This window comes from Heptranchias perlo, unplaced genomic scaffold, assembly GCF_035084215.1.
Source record: "Heptranchias perlo isolate sHepPer1 unplaced genomic scaffold, sHepPer1.hap1 HAP1_SCAFFOLD_117, whole genome shotgun sequence".
In the NCBI taxonomy this organism is placed as follows: domain Eukaryota; kingdom Metazoa; phylum Chordata; class Chondrichthyes; order Hexanchiformes; family Hexanchidae; genus Heptranchias; species Heptranchias perlo.
Window position 1 is genome coordinate 1,557,860 of NW_027138396.1, and position 26,210 is coordinate 1,584,069.

The 26,210-nt window shown below is 49.5% G+C and overlaps 1 protein-coding gene across 1 annotated transcript in view; it reads left to right on the plus strand.

Annotated features, from left to right (window-relative positions):
• Nucleotides 1-26,210, plus strand: part of LOC137307999 (mucin-6-like) — a gene marked incomplete at its 3' end in the record, with an annotated part of 353,656 nt that overhangs the window by 198,835 nt on the left and 128,611 nt on the right. Inside the window, exons 11-12 of the mRNA XM_067976969.1 lie at nt 20,985-21,122; nt 21,979-22,143. Coding sequence (XP_067833070.1) covers nt 20,985-21,122; nt 21,979-22,143 — 303 coding nt within the window. The remainder of the gene's footprint in view (nt 1-20,984; nt 21,123-21,978; nt 22,144-26,210) is intronic.

Here is a 26,210-nt window from a genome sequence, read left to right on the forward strand (position 1 = left end):
GAGAGGAGTGATGTGCAGCACCGTTAGAGAGGAGTGATGTGTAGCACTGTCAGAGAGGAGTGATGTGCAGCACCGTCAGAGAGGAGTGATGTGCAGCACCGTCAGAGAGGAGTGATGTGTCGCACTGTCAGAGAGGAGTGATGTGTAGCACCGTCAGAGAGGAGTGATGAGTAGCACTGTCAGAGAGGAGTGATGTGTAGCACCGTCAGAGAGGAGTGATGTGTAGCACTGTCAGAGAGGAGTGATGTGTAGCACCTTCAGAGAGGAGTGATGTGTAGCACTGTCAGAGAGGAGTGATGTGTCGCACTGTCAGAGAGGAGTGATGAGTAGCACTGTCAGAGAGGAGTGATGAGTAGCACCATCAGAGAGGAGTGATGAGTAGCACCGTCAGAGAGGAGTGATGTGTTGCACTGTCAGAGAGGAGTGATGAGTAGCACTGTCAGAGAGGAGTGATGAGTAGCACCGTCAGAGAGGAGTGATGAGTCGCACTGTCAGATAGGAGTGAGGAGCAGAACCATCAGAGAGGAGTGATGAGTAGCACCGTCAGAGAGGAGTGATGTGTAGCACTGTCAGAGAGGAGTGAATAGTATCACTGTCAGAGAGGAGTGATGTGAAGCACTGTCAGAGAGGAGTGATGAGTAGCACTGTCAGAGAGGAGTGATGTGAAGCACTGTCAGAGCGGAGTGATGAGTAGCACCGTCAGAGAGGAGTGATGTGTAGCACTGTCAGAGAGGAGTGATGTGTCGCACCGTCAGAGAGGAGTGATGTGTAGCACTGTCAGAGAGCAGTGATGTGTAGCACTGTCAGAGAGGAGTGATGAGTAGCACCATCAGAGAGGAGTGATGTGTTGCACTGTCAGAGAGGAGTGATGTGTTGCACTGTCAGAGAGGAGTGATGAGTAGCACCATCAGAGAGGAGTGATGTGTTGCACTGTCAGCGAGGAATGATGAGCAGCACCATCAGAGAGGAGTGATGTGTCGCACTGTCAGAGAGGAGTGATGTGAAGCACCATCAGAGTAGAGTGATCAGTAGCACCGTCAGAGAGGAGTGATGTGTCGCACCGTCAGAGAGGAGTGATGAGTAGCACTGGCAGAGAGGAGTGATGTGAAGCACCGTCAGAGAGGAGTGATAAGTAGCACCGTCAGAGAGGAGTGATGTGTCGCACCATCAGAGAGGAGTGATCAGTAGCACCGTCAGAGAGGAGTGATGTGAAGCACCGTCAGAGAGGAGTGATGTGTAGCACCGTCAGAGAGGAGTGAATTGTAGCACCGTCAGAGAGGAGTGAATGGTAGCACTGTCAGAGAGGAGTGATGTGAAGCACCATCAGAGAGGAGTGATCAGTAGCACCGTCAGAGAGGAGTGATGTGTAGCACCGTCAGAGAGGAGTGATGAGTAGCACTGTCAGAGAGGAGTGATGTGTCGCACTGTCAGAGAGCAGTGATGTGTAGCACTGTCAGAGAGGAGTGATGAGTAGCACCATCAGAGAGGAGTGATGTGTAGCACTGTCAGAGAGGAGTGATGAGTAGCACTGTCAGAGAGGAGTGATGTGCAGCACTGTCAGAGAGGAGTGATGAGTAGCACCGTCAGAGAGGAGTGATTAGTAGCACCGTCAGAGAGGAGTGATGTGTAGCACTGTCAGAGAGGAGTGAATGGTAGCACTGTCAGAGAGGAGTGATGTGAAGCACCATCAGAGAGGAGTGATGAGTAGCACCGTCAGAGAGGAGTGATGTGTAGCACCGTCAGAGAGGAGTGATGAGTAGCACTGTCAGAGAGGAGTGATGTGTAGCACTGTCAGAGAGGAGTGATGAGTAGCACCGTCAGAGAGGAGTGATGTGCAGCACTGTCAGTGAGGAGTGAATGGTATCACTGTCAGAGAGGAGTGATGAGTAGCACTGTCAGAGAGGAGTGATGAGTAGCACCATCAGAGAGGAGTGATGAGTAGCACCGTCAGAGAGGAGTGATGAGTAGCACCGTCAGAGAGGAGTGATGTGTAGCACTGTCAGAGAGGAGTGATGTGAAGCACCATCAGAGAGGAGTGATGAGTAGCACCGTCAGAGAGGAGTGATGTGTAGCACCGTCAGAGAGGAGTGATGAGTAGCACTGTCAGAGAGGAGTGATGTGTAGCACTGTCAGAGAGGAGTGATGAGTTGCACTGTCAGATAGGAGTGAGGAGCAGCACCATCAGAGAGGAGTGATGTGTCGCACCATCAGAGAGGAGTGAATAGTATCACTCTCAGAGAGGAGTGATGTGAAGCACTGTCAGAGAGGAGTGATGAGTAGCACTGTCAGAGAGGAGTGATGTGAAGCACTGTCAGAGAGGAGTGATGAGTTGCACTGTCAGATAGGAGTGAGGAGCAGCACCATCAGAGAGGAGTGATGTGTCGCACCATCAGAGAGGAGTGAATAGTATCACTCTCAGAGAGGAGTGATGTGAAGCACTGTCAGAGAGGAGTGATGAGTAGCACTGTCAGAGAGGAGTGATGTGAAGCACTGTCAGAGAGGAGTGATGAGTAGCACCGTTAGAGAGGAGTGATGTGTCGCACTGTCAGAGAGGAGTGATGAGTAGCACTGTCAGAGAGGAGTGATGTGTCGCACTGTCAGAGAGGAGTGATGTGTAGCACCGTCAGAGAGGAGTGATGTGTAGCACCGTCAGAGAGGAGTGATGTGTAGCACTGTCAGAGAGGAGTGATGTGTCGCACTGTCAGAGAGGAGTGATGAGTAGCACTGTCAGAGAGGAGTGATGAGTAGCACTGTCAGACAGGAGTGATGAGTAGCACCATCAGAGAGGAGTGATGAGTAGCACTGTCAGAGAGGAGTGATGACCAGCACCGTCAGAGAGGAGTGATGAGCAGCACCATCAGAGAGGAGTGATGTTTCGCACTGTCAGAGAGGAGTGATGTGTCGCACTGTCAGAGAGGAGTGATGTGTCACACTGTCAGAGAGGAGTGATGTGTAGCACCGTCAGAGAGGAGTGATGAGTAGCACCATCAGAGAGGAGTGATGAATCGCACTGTCAGAGAGGAGTGATGTGTAGCACCGTCAGAGAGGAGTGATGTGTAGCACCGTCAGAGAGGAGTGATGTGCAGCACTGTCAGAGAGGAGTGATGTGCGCACTGTCAGAGAGGAGTGATGTGTCGCACTGTCAGAGAGGAGTGACGAGTAGCACTGTCAGAGAGGATTGATGTGTCGCACTGACAGAGAGGAGTGACGAGTAGCACTGTCAGAGAGGAGTGATGAGTAGCACTGTCAGAGAGGAGTGATGAGTAGCACCATCAGAGAGGAGTGATGAGTAGCACCGTCAGAGAGGAGTGATGTGTTGCACTGTCAGAGAGGAGTGATGAGGAGCACTGTCAGAGAGGAGTGACGTGCAGCACTGTCAGAGAGGAGTGATGAGTAGCACCGTCAGAGAGGAGTGATGTGTTGCACTGTCAGAGAGGAGTGATGAGTAGCACCGTCAGAGAGGAGTGATGTGCAGCACCGTTAGAGAGGAGTGATGTGTAGCACTGTCAGAGAGGAGTGATGTGTCGCACTGTCAGAGAGCAGTGATGTGTAGCACCGTCAGAGAGGAGTGATGTGTAGCACTGTCAGAGAGGAGTGATGTGTCGCACTGTCAGAGAGGAGTGATGAGTAGCACTGTCAGAGAGGAGTGATGAGTAGCACCATCAGAGAGGAGTGATGAGTAGCACCGTCAGAGAGGAGTGATGTGTAGCACTGTCAGAGAGGAGTGATGTGTCGCACTGTCAGAGAGGAGTGATGAGTAGCACTGTCAGAGAGGAGTGATGAGTAGCACCATCAGAGAGGAGTGATGAGTAGCACCGTCAGAGAGGAGTGATGTGCAGCACCGTCAGAGAGGAGTGATGTGTCGCACTGTCAGAGAGGAGTGATGTGTAGCACCGTCAGAGAGGAGTGATGTGTAGCACTGTCAGAGAGGAGTGATGTGTCGCACTGTCAGAGAGGAGTGATGAGTAGCACTGTCAGAGAGGAGTGATGAGTAGCACCATCAGAGAGGAGTGATGAGTAGCACCGTCAGAGAGGAGTGATGTGTTGCACTGTCAGAGAGGAGTGATGAGTAGCACTGTCAGAGAGGAGTGATGAGTAGCACCGTCAGAGAGGAGTGATGAGTCGCACTGTCAGATAGGAGTGAGGAGCAGAACCATCAGAGAGGAGTGATGAGTAGCACCGTCAGAGAGGAGTGATGTGTAGCACTGTCAGAGAGGAGTGAATAGTATCACTGTCAGAGAGGAGTGATGTGAAGCACTGTCAGAGAGGAGTGATGAGTAGCACTGTCAGAGAGGAGTGATGTGAAGCACTGTCAGAGCGGAGTGATGAGTAGCACCGTCAGAGAGGAGTGATGTGTAGCACTGTCAGAGAGGAGTGATGTGTCGCACCGTCAGAGAGGAGTGATGTGTAGCACTGTCAGAGAGCAGTGATGTGTAGCAATGTCAGAGAGGAGTGATGAGTAGCACCATCAGAGAGGAGTGATGTGTTGCACTGTCAGAGAGGAGTGATGTGTTGCACTGTCAGAGAGGAGTGATGAGTAGCACCATCAGAGAGGAGTGATGTGTTGCACTGTCAGAGAGGAATGATGAGCAGCACCATCAGAGAGGAGTGATGTGTCGCACTGTCAGAGAGGAGTGATGTGAAGCACCATCAGAGTAGAGTGATCAGTAGCACCGTCAGAGAGGAGTGATGTGTCGCACCGTCAGAGAGGAGTGATGAGTAGCACTGGCAGAGAGGAGTGATGTGAAGCACCGTCAGAGAGGAGTGATAAGTAGCACCGTCAGAGAGGAGTGATGTGTCGCACCATCAGAGAGGAGTGATCAGTAGCACCGTCAGAGAGGAGTGATGTGAAGCACCGTCAGAGAGGAGTGATGTGTAGCACCGTCAGAGAGGAGTGAATTGTAGCACCGTCAGAGAGGAGTGAATGGTAGCACTGTCAGAGAGGAGTGATGTGAAGCACCATCAGAGAGGAGTGATCAGTAGCACCGTCAGAGAGGAGTGATGTGTCGCACCGTCAGAGAGGAGTGATGTGTAGCACCGTCAGAGAGGAGTGAATTGTAGCACTGTCAGAGAGGAGTGATGTGAAGCACCATCAGAGAGGAGTGATCAGTAGCACCGTCAGAGAGGAGTGATGTGTAGCACCATCAGAGAGGAGTGATGTGTAGCACCGTCAGAGAGGAGTGATGAGTAGCACTGGCAGAGAGGAGTGATGTGAAGCACTGTCAGAGAGGAGTGATGTGTAGCACCGTCAGAGAGGAGTGATGTGAAGCACCGTCAGATAGGAGTGATGAGTAGCACTGGCAGAGAGGAGTGATGAGTAGCACTGTCAGAGAGGAGTGATGAGTCGCACTGGCAGAGAGGAGTGATGAATAGCACCGTCAGAGAGGAGTGATGAGTAGCACTGTCAGAGAGGAGTGATGAGTAGCACCATCAGAGAGGAGTGATGTGAAGCACTGTCAGAGGGGAGTGATGTGAAGCACTGTCAGAGGGGAGTGATGTGAAGCACCGTCAGAGAGGAGTGATAAGTAGCACTGTCAGAGAGGAGTGATGTGAAGCACTGTCAGAGTGGAGTAATGTGTAGCACTGTCAGAGAGGAGTGATGAGGAGCCCCGTCAGAGAGGAGTGATGTGAAGCACCGTCAGAGAGGAGTGATGAGTAGCCCCGTCAGAGAGGAGTGATGAGTAGCACTGTCAGAGAGGAGTGATGAGTAGCACCGTCAGAGAGGAGTGATGAGTAGCCCCGTCAGAGAGGAGTGATGTGTAGCACCGTCAGAGAGGAGTGATGAGTAGCACCGTCAGAGAGGAGTGATGTGTAGCACCGTCAGAGAGCAGTGATGAGTAGCATGGTCAGAGAGGAATGATGTGTAGCACCGTCAGAGAGGAGTGATGAGTAGCACTGTCAGAGAGCAGTGATGAGTAGCACCGTCAGAAAGGAGTGATGAGTAGCCCCGTCAGAGAGGAGTGATGAGTAGCCCCGTCAGAGAGGAGTGATGTGTAGCACCGTCAGAGAGGAGTGATGAGGAGCCCCGTCAGAGAGGAGTGATGTGTAGCACCGTCAGAGAGGAGTGATGAGTAGCCCCGTCAGAGAGGAGTGATGTGTCGCACAGTCAGAGAGGAGTGATGTGTAGCACTGTCAGAGAGGAGTGATGTGTGGCACCGTCAGAGAGGAGTGATGAGGAGCCCCGTCAGAGAGGAGTGATGTGTAGCACCGTCAGAGAGGAGTGATGAGTAGCCCCGTCAGAGAGGAGTGATGTGTCGCACAGTCAGAGAGGAGTGATGAGTAGCCCCGTCAGAGAGGAGTGATGAGTAGCCCCGTCAGAGAGGAGTGATGTGTAGCACTGTCAGAGAGGAGTGATGAGTAGCCCCGTCAGAGAGGAGTGATGAGTAGCCCCGTCAGAGAGGAGTGATGAGTAGCCCCGTCAGAGAGGAGTGATGAGTAGCACCGTCAGAGCGGAGTGATGTGTAGCACCGTCAGAGAGGAGTGATGAGTAGCACCGTCAGAGAGGAGTGATGAGTAGCACGGTCAGAGAGGAGTGATGAGTAGCACTGTCAGAGAGGAGTGATGAGCAGCACTGTCAGAGAGGAGTGATGTGAAGCACTGTCAGAGAGGAGTGATGTGAAGCAATGTCAGAGAGGAGTGATGAGTAGCACCGTCAGAGAGGAGTGATGAGAGCACGATCAGAGAGGAGTGATGAGTAGCCCCGTCACAGAGGAGTGATGAGAGCACGGTCAGAGAGGAGTGATGTGAAGCACTGTCAGAGAGGAGTGATGAGTAGCACTGTCAGAGAGGAGTGATGTGAAGCACCATCAGAGAGGAGTGATGAGTAGCACCGTCAGAGAGGAGTGATGTGAAGCACCGTCAGAGAGGAGTGATGTGTAGCACTGTCAGAGAGGAGTGATCTGAAGCACCGTCAGAGAGGAGTGATGAGTAGCACTGTCAGAGAGGAGTGATGAGTAGCACCATCAGAGAGGAGTGATGTGAAGCACCATCAGAGAGGAGTGATGAGTAGCACCGTCAGAGAGGAGTGATGTGAAGCACCGTCAGAGAGGAGTGATGAGTAGCACTGTCAGAGAGGAGTGATGTGAAGCACTGTCAGAGAGGAGTGATGTGAAGCACCGTCAGAGATGAGTGATGAGTAGCCCCGTCAGAGAGGAGTGATGAGTAGCCCCGTCAGAGAGGAGTGATGAATAGCCCCGTCAGAGAGGAGTGATGCGAGCACGGTCAGAGAGGAGTGATGTGAAGCACTGTCAGAGAGGAGTGATGAGTAGCACCGTCAGAGAGGAGTGATGAGTAGCACGGTCAGAGAGGAGTGATGAGTAGCACTGTCAGAGAGGAGTGATGAGTAGCACTGTCAGAGAGGAGTGATGTGAAGCACTGTCAGAGAAGAGTGATGTGAACCAATGTCAGGGAGGAGTGATGAGTAGCACCGTCAGAGAGGAGTGTTGAGAGCACGATCAGAGAGGCGTGATGAGTAGCCCCGTCAGAGAGGAGTTATGAGAGCACGGTCAGAGAGGAGTGATGTGAAGCACTGTCAGAGAGGAGTGATGAGTAGCACTGTCAGAGAGGAGTGATGTGAAGCACCATCAGAGAGGAGTGATGAGTAGCACCGTCAGAGAGGAGTGATGTGAAGCACCGTCAGAGAGGAGTGATGTGTAGCACTGTCAGAGAGGAGTGATGAGTAGCACTGTCAGAGAGGAGTGATGTGAAGCACCATCAGAGAGGAGTGATGAGTAGCACCGTCAGAGAGGATTGATGTGAAGCACCGTCAGAGAGGAGTGATCAGTAGCACTGTCAGAGAGGAGTGATGTGAAGCACTGTCAGAGAGGAGTGATGTGAAGCACCGTCAGAGATGAGTGATGAGTAGCACCGTCAGAGAGGAGTGATGAGTAGCCCCGTCAGAGAGGAGTGATGAGTAGCCCCGTCAGAGAGGAGTGATGCGAGCACGGTCAGAGAGGAGTGATGTGAAGCACTGTCAGAGAGGAGTGATGAGTAGCACCGTCAGAGAGGAGTGATGAGTAGCACGGTCAGAGAGGAGTGATGAGTAGCACTGTCAGAGAGGAGTGATGAGCAGCACTGTCAGAGACGAGTGATGTGAAGCACTGTCAGAGAGGAGTGATGTGAAGCAATGTCAGGGAGGAGTGATGAGTAGCACCGTCAGAGAGGAGTGATGAGAGCACGATCAGAGAGGCTGATGAGTAGCCCCGTCAGAGAGGAGTTATGAGAGCTCGGTCAGAGAGGAGTGATGTGAAGCACTGTCAGAGAGGAGTGATGAGTAGCACTGTCAGAGAGGAGTGCTGTGATGCACCATCAGAGAGGAGTGATGAGTAGCACCGTCAGAGAGGAGTGATGTGAAGCACCGTCAGAGAGGAGTGATGTGTCGCACTGTCAGAGAGGAGTGATGTGAAGCACCGTCAGAGAGGAGTGATGAGTAGCACTGTCAGAGAGGAGTGATGAGTAGCACCATCAGAGAGGAGTGATGTGAAGCACCATCAGAGAGGAGTGATGAGTAGCACCGTCAGAGAGGATTGATGTGAAGCACCGTCAGAGAGGAGTGATGAGGGGCACTGTCAGAGAGGAGTGATGTGAAGAACTGTCAGAGAGGAGTGATGTGAAGCACCGTCAGAGATGAGTGATGAGTAGCACCGTCAGAGAGGAGTGATGAGTAGCCCCGTCAGAGAGGAGTGATGAGTAGCCCCGTCAGAGAGGAGTGATGCGAGCACGGTCAGAGTGGAGTGATGTGAAGCACTGTCAGAGAGGAGTGATGAGTAGCACTGTCAAAGAGGAGTGATGTGAAGCACCATCAGAGAGGAGTGATGAGTAGCACTGTCAGAGAGGAGTGATGTGAAGCTCCGTCAGAGAGGAGTGACGAGTAGCACTGTCAGAGAGGAGTGATGAGTAGCACCATCAGAGAGGAGTGATGTGAAGCACCATCAGAGAGGAGTGATGAGTAGCACCGTCAGAGAGGAGTGATGTGAAGCACCGTCAGGGAGGAGTGATGAGTAGCACTGTCAGAGAGGAGTGATGTGAAGCACTGTCAGAGAGGAGTGATGTGAAGCACCGTCAGAGATGAGTGATGAGTAGCCCCGTCAGAGAGGAGTGATGAGTAGCACCGTCAGAGAGGAGTGATGAGTAGCACTGTCAGAGAGGAGTGATGAGTAGCACCATCAGAGAGGAGTGATGTGAAGCACCGTCCGAGAGGAGTGATGAGTAGCACCATCAGAGAGGAGTGATGAGTCGCACTGTCAGAGAGGAGTGATGTGTAGCACTGGCAGAGAGGAGTGATGAGTAGCCCCGTCAGAGAGGAGTGATGTGTAGCACCGTCAGAGAGGAGTGATGAGTAGCACCGTCAGAGAGGAGTGATGAGTAGCCCCGTCAGAGAGGAGTGATGAGTAGCACTGTCAGAGAGGAGTGATGTGTAGCACCGTCAGAGAGGAGTGATGAGTAGCACTGTCAGAGAGGAGTGATGTGAAGCACCGTCAGAGAGGAGTGATGTTTAGCACCGTCAGTGGAGTGATGTGAAGCACCGTCAGAGAGGAGTGATGAGTAGCACCGTCAGAGAGGAGTGATGAGTAGCACCGTCAGAGAGGAGTGATGAGTAGCACTGTCAGAGAGGAGTGATGAGCAGCACTGTCAGAGAGGAGTGATGAGTAGCACTGTCAGAGAGGAGTGATGAGTAGCACTGTCAGATTGGAGTGATGTTTAGCACCGTCAGATTGGAGTGATGTGTAGCACCGTCAGAGAGGAGTGATGTGAAGCACCGTCAGAGAGGAGTGATGAGTAGCACTGTCAGAGAGGAGTGATGAGTAGCCCTGTCAGATTGGAGTGATGTGTAGCACCGTCAGAGAGGAGTGATGTGTAGCACCGTCAGAGAGGAGTGATGAGTAGCACTGTCAGAGGGGAGTGATGTGTAGCACTGTCAGAGAGGAGTGATGAGTAGCACTGTCAGAGAGGAGTGATGAGTAGCACTGTCAGATTGGAGTGATGTGTAGCACCGTCAGAGAGGAGTGATGTGTAGCACCGTCAGAGAGGAGTGATGAGTAGCACCGTCAGAGAGGTGTGATGAGTAGCACCGTCAGAGAGGAGTGATGAGTAGCACTGTCAGAGAGGAGTGATGTGTAGCACTGTCAGAGAGGAGTGATGTGAAGCACCGTCAGAGAGGAGTAATGAGTAGCACCGTCAGAGAGGAGTGATGTGTCGCACCGTCAGAGAGGAGTGATGTGTAGCACCGTCAGAGAGGAGTGATGTGTAGCACCATCAGACAGGAGTGATGTGTAGCTCCGTCAGAGAGGAGTGATGATTAGCACCGTCAGAGAGGAGTGATGAGTAGCACCGTCAGAGAGGAGTGATGAGTAGCACCGTCAGAGAGGTGTGATGTGTAGCACCATGAGAGAGGAGTAATGAGTAGCACCGTCAGAGAGGAGTGATGAGTAGCACCGTCAGAGAGGAGTGATGAGTAGCACCGTCAAAGAGGAGTGATGAGTAGCACCGTCAGAGAGGAGTGATGAGTAGCACTGTCAGAGAGGAGTGATGTGTAGCACCATCAGAGAGGAGTAATGAGTAGCACCGTCAGAGAGGAGTGATGAGTAGCACTTTCAGAGAGGAGTGATGTGTAGCACCGTCAGAGAGGAGTGATGTGTAGCACTGTCAAAGAGGAGTGATGAGTAGCACCGTCAACGAGGAGTGATGAGTAGCACCGTCAGAGAGGAGTGATGAGTAGCACCGTCAGAGAGGTGTGATGTGTAGCACCATCAGAGATGAGTAATGAGTAGCACCGTCAGAGAGGAGTGATGAGTAGCCCCGTCAGAGAGGAGTGATGAGTAGCACCGTCAGAGAGGAGTGATGAGTAGCACCGTCAGAGAGGAGTGATGAGTAGCACCGTCAGAGAGGTGTGATGTGTAGCACCATCAGAGATGAGTAATGAGTCGCACCGTCAGAGAGGAGTGATGAGTAGCACCGTCAGAGAGGAGTGATGAGTAGCACTGTCAGAGAGGAGTGATGTGTAGCACCATCAGAGAGGAGTAATGAGTAGCACCGTCAGAGAGGAGTGATGAGTAGCACTGTCAGAGAGGAGTGATGTTTAGCACTGTCAGAGAGGAGTGATGAGTAGCACTGTCAGAGAGGAGTGATGTGTAGCACGGTCAGAGAGGAGTGATGAGTAGCACCGTCAGAGAGGAGTGATGTGTAGCACCATCAGAGAAGAGTAATGAGTTGCACCGTCAGAGAGGAGTGATGAGTAGCACTGTCAGAGAGGAGTGATGTGTAGCACCGTCAGAGAGTCGTGATGTGTAGCACTTTCAGAGAGGAGTGATGAGTAGCACTGTCAGAGAGGAGTGATGTGTAGCACTCTCAGAGAGGGGTGATGTGTAGCACTGTCAGAGAGGAGTGATGAGTAGCACCATCAGAGAGGAGTAATGAGTTGCACCGTCAGAGAGGAGTGATGTGTAGCACCATCAGAGAGGAGTAATGAGTTGCACCGTCAGAGAGGAGTGATGTGTAGCACCATCAGAGAGGAGTGATGAGTAGCACCGTCAGAGAGGAGTGATGTGTCGCACCATCAGAGAGGAGTGATGTGTCGCACCGTCAGAGAGGAGTGATGTGTTGAACCGTCATAAAGGAGTGATGTGTCGCACTTTCAGAGAGGAGTGATGAGTAGCACCGTCAGAGAGGAGTGATGTGTAGCACTCTCAGAGAGGGGTGATGTGTTGCACTGTCAGAGAGGAGTGATGAGTAGTACTGTCAGAGAGGAGTGATGAGTCGCACCGTCAGAGAGGAGTGATGAGCAGCACCATCAGAGAGGAGTGATGTTTCGCACTGTCAGAGAGGAGTGATGTGTCGCACTGTCAGAGAGGAGTGATGAGTAGCACTGTCAAAGAGGAGTGATGTGAAGCACCATCAGAGAGGAGTGATGAGTAGCACTGTCAGAGAGGAGTGATGTGAAGCTCCGTCAGAGAGGAGTGACGAGTAGCACTGTCAGAGAGGAGTGATGAGTAGCACCATCAGAGAGGAGTGATGTGAAGCACCATCAGAGAGGAGTGATGAGTAGCACCGTCAGAGAGGAGTGATGTGAAGCACCGTCAGGGAGGAGTGATGAGTAGCACTGTCAGAGAGGAGTGATGTGAAGCACTGTCAGAGAGGAGTGATGTGAAGCACCGTCAGAGATGAGTGATGAGTAGCCCCGTCAGAGAGGAGTGATGAGTAGCACCGTCAGAGAGGAGTGATGAGTAGCACTGTCAGAGAGGAGTGATGAGTAGCACCATCAGAGAGGAGTGATGTGAAGCACCGTCCGAGAGGAGTGATGAGTAGCACCATCAGAGAGGAGTGATGAGTCGCACTGTCAGAGAGGAGTGATGTGTAGCACTGTCAGAGAGGAGTGATGAGTAGCCCCGTCAGAGAGGAGTGATGTGTAGCACCGTCAGAGAGGAGTGATGAGTAGCACCGTCAGAGAGGAGTGATGAGTAGCCCCGTCAGAGAGTAGTGATGAGTAGCCCCGTCAGAGAGGAGTGATGTGTAGCCCCGTCAGAGTGGAGTAATGTGTAGCACTGTCAGAGAGGAGTGATGTGTAGCACCGTCAGAGAGGAGTGATGAGTAGCACTGTCAGAGAGGAGTGATGTGAAGCACCGTCAGAGAGGAGTGATGTTTAGCACCGTCAGTGGAGTGATGTGAAGCACCGTCAGAGAGGAGTGATGAGTAGCACCGTCAGAGAGGAGTGATGAGTAGCACCGTCAGAGAGGAGTGATGAGTAGCACTGTCAGAGAGGAGTGATGAGTAGCACTGTCAGAGAGGAGTGATGAGTAGCACTGTCAGAGAGGAGTGATGAGTAGCACTGTCAGATTGGAGTGATGTTTAGCACCGTCAGATTGGAGTGATGTTTAGCACCGTCAGATTGGAGTGATGTGTAGCACCGTCAGAGAGGAGTGATGTGAAGCACCGTCAGAGAGGAGTGATGAGTAGCACTGTCAGAGAGGAGTGATGAGTAGCACTGTCAGAGAGGAGTGATGAGTAGCGCTGTCAGATTGGAGTGATGTGTAGCACCGTCAGAGAGGAGTGATGTGTAGCACCGTCAGAGAGGAGTGATGTGTCGCACCGTCAGAGAGGAGTGATGTGAAGCACCGTCAGAGAGGAGTAATGAGTAGCACCGTCAGAGAGGAGTGATGTGTCGCACCGTCAGAGAGGAGTGATGTGTAGCACCGTCAGAGAGGAGTGATGTGTAGCACCATCAGAGAGGAGTGATGTGTAGCTCCGTCAGAGAGGAGTGATGAGTAGCACCGTCAGATAGGAGTGATGAGTAGCACCGTCAGAGAGGAGTGATGAGTAGCACCGTCAGAGAGGTGTGATGTGTAGCACCATGAGAGAGGAGTAATGAGTAGCACCGTCAGAGAGGAGTGATGAGTAGCACCGTCAGAGAGGAGTGATGAGTAGCACCGTCAAAGAGGAGTGATGAGTAGCACCGTCAGAGAGGAGTGATGAGTAGCACTGTCAGAGAGGAGTGATGTGTAGCACCATCAGAGAGGAGTAATGAATAGCACCGTCAGAGAGGAGTGATGAGTAGCACTTTCAGAGAGGAGTGATGTGTAGCACCGTCAGAGAGGAGTGATGTGTAGCACTGTCAAAGAGGAGTGATGAGTAGCACCGTCAACGAGGAGTGATGAGTAGCACCGTCAGAGAGGAGTGATGAGTAGCACCGTCAGATAGCTGTGATGTGTAGCACCATCAGAGATGAGTAATGAGTAGCACCGTCAGAGAGGAGTGATGAGTAGCCCCGTCAGAGAGGAGTGATGAGTAGCACCGTCAGAGAAGAGTGATGAGTAGCACCGTCAGAGAGGAGTGATGAGTAGCACCGTCAGAGAGGTGTGATGTGTAGCACCATCAGAGATGAGTAATGAGTAGCACCGTAAGAGAGGAGTGATGAGTAGCACCGTCAGAGAGGAGTGATGAGTAGCACTGTCAGAGAGGAGTGATGTGTAGCACCATCAGAGAGGAGTAATGAGTAGCACCGTCAGAGAGGAGTGATGAGTAGCACTGTCAGAGAGGAGTGATGTTTAGCACTGTCAGCGAGGAGTGATGAGTAGCACTGTCAGAGAGGAGTGATGTGTAGCACGGTCAGAGAGGAGTGATGAGTAGCACCGTCAGAGAGGAGTGATGTGTAGCACCATCAGAGAAGAGTAATGAGTTGCACCGTCAGAGAGGAGTGATGAGTAGCACTGTCAGAGAGGAGTGATGTGTAGCACCGTCAGAGAGGAGTGATGTGTAGCACTTTCAGAGAGGAGTGATGAGTAGCACTGTCAGAGAGGAGTGATGTGTAGCACTCTCAGAGAGGGGTGATGTGTAGCACTGTCAGAGAGGAGTGATGAGTAGCACCATCAGAGAGGAGTAATGAGTTGCACCGTCAGAGAGGAGTGATGTGTAGCACCATCAGAGAGGAGTAATGAGTTGCACCGTCAGAGAGGAGTGATGTGTAGCACCATCAGTGAGGAGTGATGAGTAGCACCGTCAGAGAGGAGTGATGTGTCGCACCATCAGAGAGGAGTAATGAGTTGCACCGTCAGAGAGGAGTGATGAGTAGCACCGTCAGAGAGGAGTGATGTGTAGCACTCTCAGAGAGGGGTGATGTGTTGCACTGTCAGAGAGGAGTGATGAGTCGCACTGTCAGAGAGGAGTGATGAGTAGTACTGTCAGAGAGGAGTGATGAGTCGCACCGTCAGAGAGGAGTGATGTCGTGTGGCCCTAGGATGGACAGTTATCTGCACTCACATATATTTTATTCTGCATTTTGGATCTCTGAATATGTGGGAGTGTTATTGGATTGCTGTACTTTCAATATTAAAACGTCGAGTTACATCGAGTCTATAGCACAGAAACAGGCCATTCGGCCCAACTGGTCTCTGCTGGTGTTTATGCTCCACACCAGCCTCCTCCCTCCCTCCTTCATCTAACCCTATCAGCATATCCTTCTATTCCTTTCTCCCAGCTTCCCCTTAAATGTATCTCTCTTATTTGCCTCAACCATTCCTTGTGGTAGCACATTCCACATTCTGTTCACTCTCCGGGTAAAGAAGTTTCTCCTGAATTCTCTATTGGATTTATTAGCGACTATTTTATATTTATGACCTCTAGTTTTGGACTCCCTCACAAGTGGAAATATTTTCTCTACCCTATCAAACCCTATCATTATCTTAAAGACCTCTATCAGGTCACCCCTCAGTCTTTTCTTTTCTCGAGAAAAGAGCCCCAGCCTGTTCAGCCTTTCCTGATAAGGATATCCTCTCAGTTCTGGTATCATCCTTGTGAATCTCTTTTGCATCCTCTCCATAGCCTCTGTCTCAAGGTTCTATACAACTTTAACTTAACTTCTCTGCTTTTCAATTCTATCCCTCTAGAAATAAACCCTCTGCCTTTTTTATGGCCTTATTTACCTGTGTCGCTACTTTTAGTGATTTGTGTATCTGTACCCCCAGATCCCTTCGCTCCTCTGTCCTGTTTAGACTTTTATTATCCAAACAGTATGTGAACGTAAGAACATAAGATATAGGAGCAGGAGTAGGCCATATGGCACTCTCGAGCCTGCTCCGCCATTCAATAAGATCATGGCTGATCTTCGAGGAGAAATTTCTTCCCTCAGAGGGTTGTGAATCTTTGGAATTCTTTACCCCAGAGGGCTGTGGATGCTGAGTCATTGAATATATTCAAGGCTGAGATAGACAGATATCGGGCGGGAAAGTGGAGTTGGGGTCGAAGATCAGCCATGATCTTATTGAATGTTGAATCAGGCTCGAGGGGCGTATGGCCTACTCCTGCTCCTATTTCCTATGTTCTTATGTTAACTCCACTTTCTGCCCGATCCCCATATCCCTTAATTCCTTTAGAGTCCAAAAATCTATCTATGTCCGCCTTATACTCAATGACTGAGCATCCACAGTCTTCTGGCACAGAGAATTCCAAAGATTGAGAACCCTCTGAGTGTAGAAATTCCTCCTCATCTCAGTCCTAAATGGCCGACCCCTTATCCCGAGACTATGCCCCCTAGTTCTAGACTCTCCAGCCAGGGGAAACAATCTCTCAGCATCGACCCTGTAAAGCCTTCTCAGAATCTTATGTTTCAATGAGATCACCGCTCATTCTTCTAAACTCCAGAGAGTATAGGCCCGTTCTACTCAATCTCTCCTCATAGGACAACCCTCTCATCCCAGGAATTAATCTACTGAACCTTTGTTGCGCCACCTCGAAGGCAAGTATATCCTTCCTTAGATAAGGAGATCAAATCTGTACACAGTATGCCAGGTGAGGTCTCACCAAAGCCTTGTACAATTGCAGCAAGGCTTCCTTACTCTTGTACTCCAAGCCCCTTGCAATAAAGGCCAACATACCATTTGCCTTCCTAATTGCTTGCTGTACCTGCATGTTAACTTTCTGTGTTTCCTGTACGAGGACACCCAAATCCCTCTGAACACCAACATTTAATAGTTTCTCATCATTTAAAAAATATTCTGTTTTTCTATTCTTCCTACCAAAGTGAATAACCTCACATTTCCCCACATTATACTCCATCTGCCACCTTCTCGCCCACTCACTTAATCTGTCTATATTCCTTTGCAGACTCTTTGTGTCCTCCTCACAGCTTACTTTCCCACCGAGCTTTGTATTGTCAGCAAACTTGGATACATTACACTCGGTCCCTTCATCTAAGTCATTAATATAGATTGTAAATAGCTGAGGCCCAAGCACTGATCCTTGCGACAGCCCACTATTGACAGTCGGCCAACCTGAAAATGACCCGTTTATCCCGACTCTCTGTGTTCTGTCCATTAACCAATCCTCTATCCATGCTAATATATTGCCCCCAACCCCATGAGCCCGTATCTTGTGTGACAACCTTTTATGTGGCACCTTATTGAATGCCTTTTGAAAATCCAAATACACCACATGCAATTGTTCCTCTTTATCTACCCTGCTAGTTACATCCTCAAAAAAACTCTTAATAGATTGTCAAACATGATTTCCCTATCATAAAACCATGTTAACTGACCGAGCTGGCCAAGTCCTGAAGGACATAGCTGCCAGACTGGGCCTGCGGCAGGTGGTGAGCGAACCAACACGAGGGAAAAACCTACTTGACCTCGTCCTCCCCAATCTACCTGTCACAAATGCATCTGTCCATGACAGTATTGGTAGGAGTGACCACCGCACAGTCCTCGTGGAGACGAAGTCCTGTCTTCACACTTAGGACACCATCCAATGTGTTGTGTGGCACTACCACCGTGCTAAATGGGATAGATTCAGAACGGATCTAGAAGCTCAAAACTGGGCACCCATGAGGCACTGTGGGCCATCAGCAGCAGCAGAATTGTATTCCAGCACAATCTGTAACCTCATGGCCCGGCATATTCCTCACTCTACCATTACCAACAAGCCAGGGGATCAACCATGGTTCAATGAGGAGTGTAGAAGAGCATGCCAGGAGCAGCACCAGGCGTACCTAAAAATGAGGTGCCAACCTGGTGAAGCTACAACTCAGGACTACACGCATGCTAAACAGCAGAAACAACATGCTATAGACAGAGCTAAGTGATTCCACAACCAATGGATCAGATCAAAGCCCTGCAGTCCTGCCACATCCAGTCGTGAATGGTGGTGGACAATTAAACAACTAATGGGAGGAGGAGGCTCTGCAAACATCCCCATCCTCAATGATGGTGAAGTCCAGCACGTGAGTGCAAAAGACAAGGCTGAAGTGTTTGCATCTTCAGCCAGAAGTGACGAGTGGATGATCCATCTCGGCCGCCTCCCGATATCCCCACCATCACAGAAACCAGTCTTCAGCCAATTCGATTCACTCCACGTGATATCAAGAAACGGCTGAGTGCACTGGATACAGCAAAGGCTATGGGCCCCGACAACATCCCGGCTGTAGTGCTGAAGACTTGTGCTCCAGAACTAGCTGCACCTCTAGCCAAGCTGTTCCAGTACAGCTACAACACTGGCATCTACCCGACAATGTGGAAAATTGCCCAGGTATGTCCTGTCCACAAGCAGGACAAATCCAATCCGGCCAATTACGGCCCCATTAGTCTTTTCTCAATGATCAGCAAAGTGATGGAAGGTATCATCGACAGTGCTATCACGTGGCATTTCCTCACCAATAACCTGCTCACCGATGCTCAGTTTGGGTTCCGCCAGGACCACTCGGCTCCAGACCTCATTACAGCCTTGGTCCAAACATGGACAAAAGAGCTGAATTCCAGAGGTGAGGTGAGAGTGACTGCCCTTGACATCAAGGCAGCATTTGACCGAGTGTGGCACCAAGGAGCCCTAGTAAAATTGAAGTGAATGGGAATCAGGGGGAAACTCTCCAGTGGCTGGAGTCATACCTAGTACAAAGGAAGATGGTAGTGGTTGTTGGAGGCCAATCATCTCAGCCCCAGGACATTGCTGCAGGAGTTCCTCAGGGCAGTGTCCTAGGCCCAACCATCTTCAGCTGCTTCATCAATGACCTTCCCTCCATCATAAGGTCAGAAATGGGGATGTTCGCTGATGATTGCACAGTGTTCAGTTCCATTCGCAACCCCTCAAATAATGAAGCAGTCTGTGCCCGCATGCAGCAAGACCTGGACTATATCCAGGCTTGGGCTGATAAGTGGCAAGTAGCATTCGTGCCAGACAAGTGCCAGGCAATGACCATCTCCAACAAGATAGAGTCTAATCACCTCCCCTTGACATTCAACGGCATTACCATCACCGAATCCCCCACCATCAACATCCTGGGGGTCACCATTGACCGGAAACTTAACTGGGCCAGCCACTTAAATACTGTGGCTACAAGAGCAGGTCAGAGGCTGGGTATTCTGCGGAGAGTGACTCACCTCCTGACTCCCCAAAGCCTTTCCACCATCTACAAGGCACAAGTCAGGAGTGTGATGGAATACTCTCCACTTGCTTGGATGAGTGCAGCTCAACAACACTCAAGAAGCTCGACACCATCAAGGACAAAGCAGCCCGCTTGATTGGCACCCCATCCACCACCCTAAACATTCACTCCCTTCACCACCGGCGCACAGTGGCTGCAGTGTGTACCATCCACAGGATGCACTGCAGCAACTCGCCAAGGCTTCTTCAACAGCACCTCCCAAACCCGCGACCTCTACCACCTAGAAGGACAAGAGCAGCAGGCACATGGGAACAACACCAACTGCACGTTCCCCTCCAAGTCACACACCATCCCGACTTGGAAATATATCACCGTTCCTTCATCGTCGCTGGGTCAAAATCCTGGAACTCCCTTCCTAACAGCACTGTGGGAGAACCTTCACCACACGGACTGCAGCGGTTCAAGAAGGCGGCTCACCACCACCTTCTCAAGGGCAATTAGGGATGGGCAATAAATGCCGGCCTCGCCAGCGACGCCCACATCCCATGAACGAATAAAAAAAAAATCTGTCTGTTTTCTGTTTTGTAGCCAACTTGCTTTCCATTCTGCTACCAGTCCCCTGACTGCTCTGACCTTAGCCATAAGCATACAGTGCGGTACGTTATCGAATGCCTTTTGAAAATCCAAATATATTGCATCTATTGCATTACCCTTGTCTACTCTTTCTGTTGCTTCTTCACAGAATTCAGTAAGGTTGATCAAACAAGACTTTCCCTTCTGAAATCTGTGCTGAGTCCTCTTTATTATATCTTCGCTCTCTTGATGTTTTTCTGTTGCATCTTTGAGTAAAGATTCCATTATCTTTCCTGTCACTGACATTAAGCTAACTGGTCTATGGTTCCCTGGATTTGTTCTGTCTCCTTTTTTAAATATAGGAATAACATTAACTGTCCGCCAGTCCTCTGGCACTATTCCCATTTCTAGTGAATTTTTATATATATCTAATAGTGCCTCTGCTATCTCCTCCCTAACTTCTTTTAATATGCACGGATGCAATCCATCCAGACCAGGGGATTTATCCTTTGTAAGTTTGATTAGTTTATCAATTCTCTCCCCCCTTTCTATCTTAAATGTTTTAATATCTTTTCCGATCTCTTCTTCTAATCTCCTGCCTACCTTGTTAGTCTCTCTGGTAAATACTGAGGCAAAGTAACTATTCAATATTTCTGCCATTTTGCTATCATTCCCTGTGAGTTTATCTTGTGCCTCCCTTAATGGCCCTATCCCTGTTCTGATTTTTCTTTGTTATTTATGTGTTTGTAGAATACTATTTCTTTTTATATTCCTTGATAATTTAATCTCGTCGTTCCTCTTTGCTTTTCTAATTGGTTTTTTGGCTTCTTTCCTAACCTCTTCGTATTCCCTTTCATCATCCTCCCCTTTATTGTCTATATACTTAGAGAATGCCTTTTTCTTTAGTTTCCATGTTCCCCTATATACACACATCACTCCTCTCTTGACAGTGCTACACATCACTCCTCCCTGACATTTGGGTGATTCCTTCTCTTTAGGGTAGAAATTCTGATTGATAACATTTAATATACACACTCTAACACTCTTGTTCTACATTCCTGTACCCTGTTTTTAGGCAGGCATTAACCCATTTATTTTAAAACCTGTGTAAAAATACCGCACACACACTGGAATGCAGTACCGGTGTGTTCAGAGTTTGTCGGTGAACTTTGCTGATTGGAATTTCTGCCCTTTAGCTCCATAGCTGCCTGTGTTCAGCTCCCAGACCTCTCCCATCACTGCTTATGTGCGAGAACTGCCTGGAATTTCACTTGCCTCTGAATGAGAGGCAGCTGGATGAAGCTTTTCAGCTCTTCACGGCAGGGTGGCTGAGATCAGGAACACTGGTGAATGGGGAGAGGGGAAACCAAATGTGTTCCCACCACTCCACGGCATGACCAGGCACATTGTTGCTGTCGTGCAATACTGTGATCCCTTTGCCTCCCCTCCTGAGTCTAAAGATTTAATCACAGTTACTGGGAAATCTAGTGTCCCTTCCCTTCTTCTTTGTTCATCACACAAGGTGAAACGGGCTTTAATTTTCTTTCAGCCGGCATTAAGATTGAGAGAAAGTCCGTCAGCTGTGTCCAGATGTCCACCAGGTTCGGCCTGAAGATGCAGGTGTACTTCAGTCCAGTTTTCCAGGTGTACGTTACTGTACAGATGAGGTTTTTTGACACCACTGATGGTAAGAGATATATTATTGTTCCTCGACAACATCCAATGACACAGCCGCTAGGAGGCTCTTCAAAAACGAGAGAGAGCTTCGGGATTCACCTCATTTCTCGCCTGACTCAGCTCTTACCGTGTTTCTTGAGCCCATTATAATTTGAATTTCAAGAGAGTGTGTGGGGGAGGGGCGAGTCACTTCAATCAGCAACAGAAACATTCCTCGTGGTTTGGAGTCACACGTCAGCTTTACCAGATAGAGTGGACTGATTTTAATTATACAATGACGTTGAGTAAGACTCAGGACACTCATTTTAAATTAGTTTAAATTGGTAATAATTTTAATTAAAAAGTTTTGTAGATTTGGATCAAGGGTTACAGTTTCCATTTTATAATTATTTATCTTGTGGAGAATGTTTGCTTGTTTTCTCACAGTATTTACAGATGCATACACTGAGGGTCATTCCTCGTCAGGGGTTTGGGAGCTTGGGGGTGGCCCACAGAGTTTCATTGGACACTGTGTTAAGGTAGAAGCAGGTAACTGTAGGGGCAATGGGCTTCTGGGTCCCACCCATTCAGTGCTCGGCCCTCAGGTCTCCCCAGCGATGAGAGCTCCGGGTTTTCTGTCAACTGCTACTTTTCGGAGAGATTGGCCAGGGGTTCCCTCGGAGCTGTCTCCAGTCCGCCACTCCGCCAGAGGTGCAGCGGAAATTCCTGGCCATCGTCTTACAGAAGACCGTGGTCACGAACGCACCTCCCACCAGAGCGCGACGCTGTGTGCTGGTCTCCAACATGCTGCAGCAACACACAGCAGTGACCAATCTCACTTGGTGAAGGATCGGGCCAATAAACGTCCAGCACTTATTCTCTTGCAGGATTGTGTGGTAATTTCAACGGAGACTCTAAGGACGATTTCAAGAGCAGTTTGGAAATCTCAGAGGGGATTGCTGCCATATTTGTCAGCTCCTGGCACGTTGGTGGATACTGTAAACATGTGATCGACAAACATCCAGACCCATGCTCCCTTAGTCAGTTCAAATGTAAGTGGCTAAAACAAAGCTTCCTTCGTAGCTGAACTTTGTGAAAACTCAGGTTTGTTTCGAATGGGTGAAGTAATTGGGTGGAATTGCCTCTGACAATGGGTTTGAATCCAGCCCAAACTGGGCTGAGCGTTTGCTGCTTATCCTGGCTGCAAGGGTTCGATATGAAGTTTGATTTGTGAGAGCTCCTGAGCGAGAAGCAACGGACTGAAAGAGGGAGTTCGGTCTGAGTGAGAGTTGAGTGGTGACTGAGAGTTGGGCTGATCCATCAGTAAGAGTTAGTTGTCAGCCAGTGGGTAATTAGTATGGCAGGAGAGGTAAGATCAGTATTCTGTGGAACTTGCATAATGTGGGAGTGTCTGGGACAACCACAAATTCAAGAAATGTCTCGAGGTGGGTTTGCTCAAGCTCAAACTGAATGGAATTGAGCAGCAGCTGGAGATACACCAGCACATACATCGGGAGGAAGAATAAAGCAGTGTACGCACAGTGAGTGACAGGAGGAAGAGGAGATAGAGTCCATGGATCCCCTGAGAATCTGGAATTGTCTAATGGATTTATAGTGCTGGATGCCAGTGAAAAAGGCAGGGTGCATAAACAGGGGATAGTAATCACAAGTAACAGCGCATCACCCCTAGGGAAAACAGTGAAAGCCCTGGTTTTCTTCATTGGAATACTCTGCTGGCACCTGTTTCTGAGGCATCATAATGAGGAAAAATGGACGAGACCTGTAACTCTGGGCCACAGTGTGCGTTTCCAGCAGGTCGGGATGAGCTGAAGAAGCTCCAGTGTGAAACAGGTGGGACCTTCAGTCGCATATTTAAATCAGAAGGAGCACTATTCTGATGGCTCCCACATCAGTTCTCACTGCCACGCCATGTCTATGACATCTGAAAACAATCAGTATATGTCAGGGATGGCTAGGGGCTGAGCAGAACAGGTCAAGCAATTTAAGAGGTCAGATTTTTCAAAATTGGCCCATTTTTCAAAATGGTGTTTGCTTTTTTTTTCCCCCCCCACCTGGCCTTTGTGCCAAATGATTTATTTTCTTCACAATACTATCACAGATATCACTGGGTTTCCCAATGGGAATTCCCTGATGTGTCGGTCAGGATGTACAAGAGGTGCATCCACCTGTATCTGCAGACAGCAGTGATCAGGTCTCGCTATGGCAGATCGTTAGTGTGCGGGCGGGTTCGAGCTCTCAAGGTAGGTCGTAGCAGCAGGCAAGAGGTCGCAGATAAGCGTGAAGGCCCGCTGGATGGATCTTCAGAAGCATGCAACCAAGACGTGTCGTGCTTCACTGGTACTGCATGAAAGGACGCAAGTCAGGATGACCGTCAACCAGCAAATCCTGATTGGTCGCACTCACCAAAAGGCCAGACGCCATAGTTGTAGGGATGGTCACACCTACCTGACAACAGCTGTGGGAAGCATCTTCACATGGTCAAGGTCAGCAGAGTCAGATTCAGAAAAAAAAATCGATGCCAAACCAAAGAAGGAGGTAGTAGGAAGGGTCATTGGAGGGTTTTAAGGGAGGTTTGAAAGAGACAAGGGAGGTAGAAAGGTGAAGGGGTTTAGGGAGGGAATTCCAGGGTGTGGGGCCTAGGTGTCCGAAGGCATGGCCGCCAATGGTTGGCAAAGGAAGGGCGGATGTAGAAGGGGCCAGTTCCAGAGGAACGAAAAGTTTGCGGGGAGTAGTTGGGGGTGGGGGGAGGAGGGATGTTTGTAGGGCTGGAGATGGTTAGAAAGGTAGGGAGGGGCGGGGCCCTCCTGAAGGTATTTGAACATGAGGATGAACATTTTTTATTTGAGGTTTTAGGGGACTGGGAGCCAACGTAGATCAGTGAGGACAAGGGTGATTGGCGAGCAAGACTGTGCAGGATAGGATTAAAGGCAGTTTTGAATGAGCTGTAGTTTATGGAGGGTGGAGAATGGGAGACCATTGAAATAGTCAAGACTGGAGGAGACAAAGGCATGGATGAGGGTTTCAGCAACAGATGGGCTGAGGCTCAGGCGGAGACAGTTGATGTTACAGAGGCGATCTTTGCGATGGAGAGGACATGGGCTCAGAAGCTCAGTTCAGGGTTGACTAGGATGCTAAGCTAGCAAACAATGTGGTTCAGCCTGAGACAGTGGCTGGGGAGGGGGCTAGAATTGGTGGCACGGGTACAGAGTTTGTGTTGGGAGACTGAAGACAATGGCTTCAGTCTTCCCAGTGTTGAGTTGGAAAAAACTGTGGCTCATCCAAGACTGGATATTTATCTCATTGATGTTTTTGGGACTTTGATGTATGCAAATCGGCTTGCCATGTTTGCCAAGGAAACAACAGTGACTATACTTTAAAAGCAATTCATTGGCTATGGCGTGCAAAGGGATAGCTTGAGGTCATGAAAGGCACTATATAAATGCAAGTTCTTTCTTTCTTATCACTTCAATGGGATTAACATATTTCTTAAACTTTTAGTGATGACTTTCACCAAGAAAGGAAAATGAGCCCCCCGAAGATACTCATATAAACAGGCAAGGATAGTTGTGGGGAGGACTCTGTGATGAAAGGATTAGGCAGCTCTGACCAGCAGTTCTGTATTGTCTCCCAGGCGTCAGGATAAGGTACATAGCAGAGCAGGGCTTCTATAATGGAGGGAGAAGTGCTAGAAGTCATTGTTCACCTGGAAACCGATGACTTAGGAAAGAGTAGGGTATACGTTATACAAAAGGATTTTGGGAGTTAGGCTTTAGATTGAAGAGCAAGACTTCCAGAGTGAAATCACAGGATTGCTCACAGTGCCATGTGCTGGGTCCATTAGGGAGAAGCAGATTAGACACTTTAATGTGATAGTGTAGAAAGGAGAGAGCTTCAGATTCTTAGAGGATTGGAACCAGTTCTGGGGCAGGGGGAGCCATACAGATAGGGCTTCACCTGAACCAAAATCCTCACAGAGCAGACCCTGGGCAGAATTTAAACTGATAAAGGGAGCAAATCAAAATCTTTAAATAGATAGCACAGGGCACAGGGAAAAAGCTGGGGTGACGGAGGTGGGAATATTTACAGAAATTAAACAAGATGGTAAACTAACAGAGACAAGAGGAGCAATGGATGGGAAAGCTAAGAGAAAGACAGCAAACAAGCGGTCGTTATATTGATGTTAGGAGCATTACAAATAAAACAGAGAGGCTAAAAGCACAAATCCAGCTGGGGAAGGGGGTTGTGGAGGGGGGGGCAGCATGTGGTAACAATTACAGAGACCCGACGACAGCCCAGAGGTTGCGTGTTAAATATGCTAGGATACAGGTTGCCCTGGCTTTCCTCTGGGAATTCACCTATTGGTAGGTGAGCCTGGAATGATAATGGGAAGAAAATGGGGTGAAAAGGCCGATCGCCAAACCCTCACCAAAAAAGTGCCTCGGAGATTTTCCTTCCCCCCCCCCCCACCCCCGGGTCAGGATAGATTATCCAGCCCCCGCCTCACCACATGATGATGATGGCTGGGGATATGGTGCGCTGTAGGGGCTGCTGCCCAGCGACTGCCAGCGGGAAGATTCTCCGGTTGGAGGAGATGTTGAGGTCTGGCCAGAGGTGCTGCGGGGCTGAAGGCCACGGGAAACCGGAGCAGACTGCGGGCGAGGATTTTTAAAGTTTATTTTGGGTACATTTAAGATTTTTTAAAGTCAACTTTAAAATTTCTTAAAGCATGAGATTGGGAAGTAGACAACAACACATCGTAGACTCTAAACAAGGGCAAGCATTGGAAATAGCAAACAGTGAGGCAGGAAAACACCTCTTGAGTAGTCCAATAAACTAGTTACACCTTCATTACAATATATTGTGTTGATTTATTATCTGAAAGGACATATGAATGAAAAGATGGTCGTAAAGGCAGTGGTGATTAGACGCAGTCTGTTGGTAATGGGGTTAGTGTAGGGTAGAAAAACAAAGCAGGAGCTTAATCCAATTGAAGTGATAAGAAAGAAAGAACTTGCATTTATATAACTGGTTTAACAAAAATAGGCATAAGCATAATGGACGCAAGTGTGGGTTTTACCTGAAAGTCCTCTCAAATAAA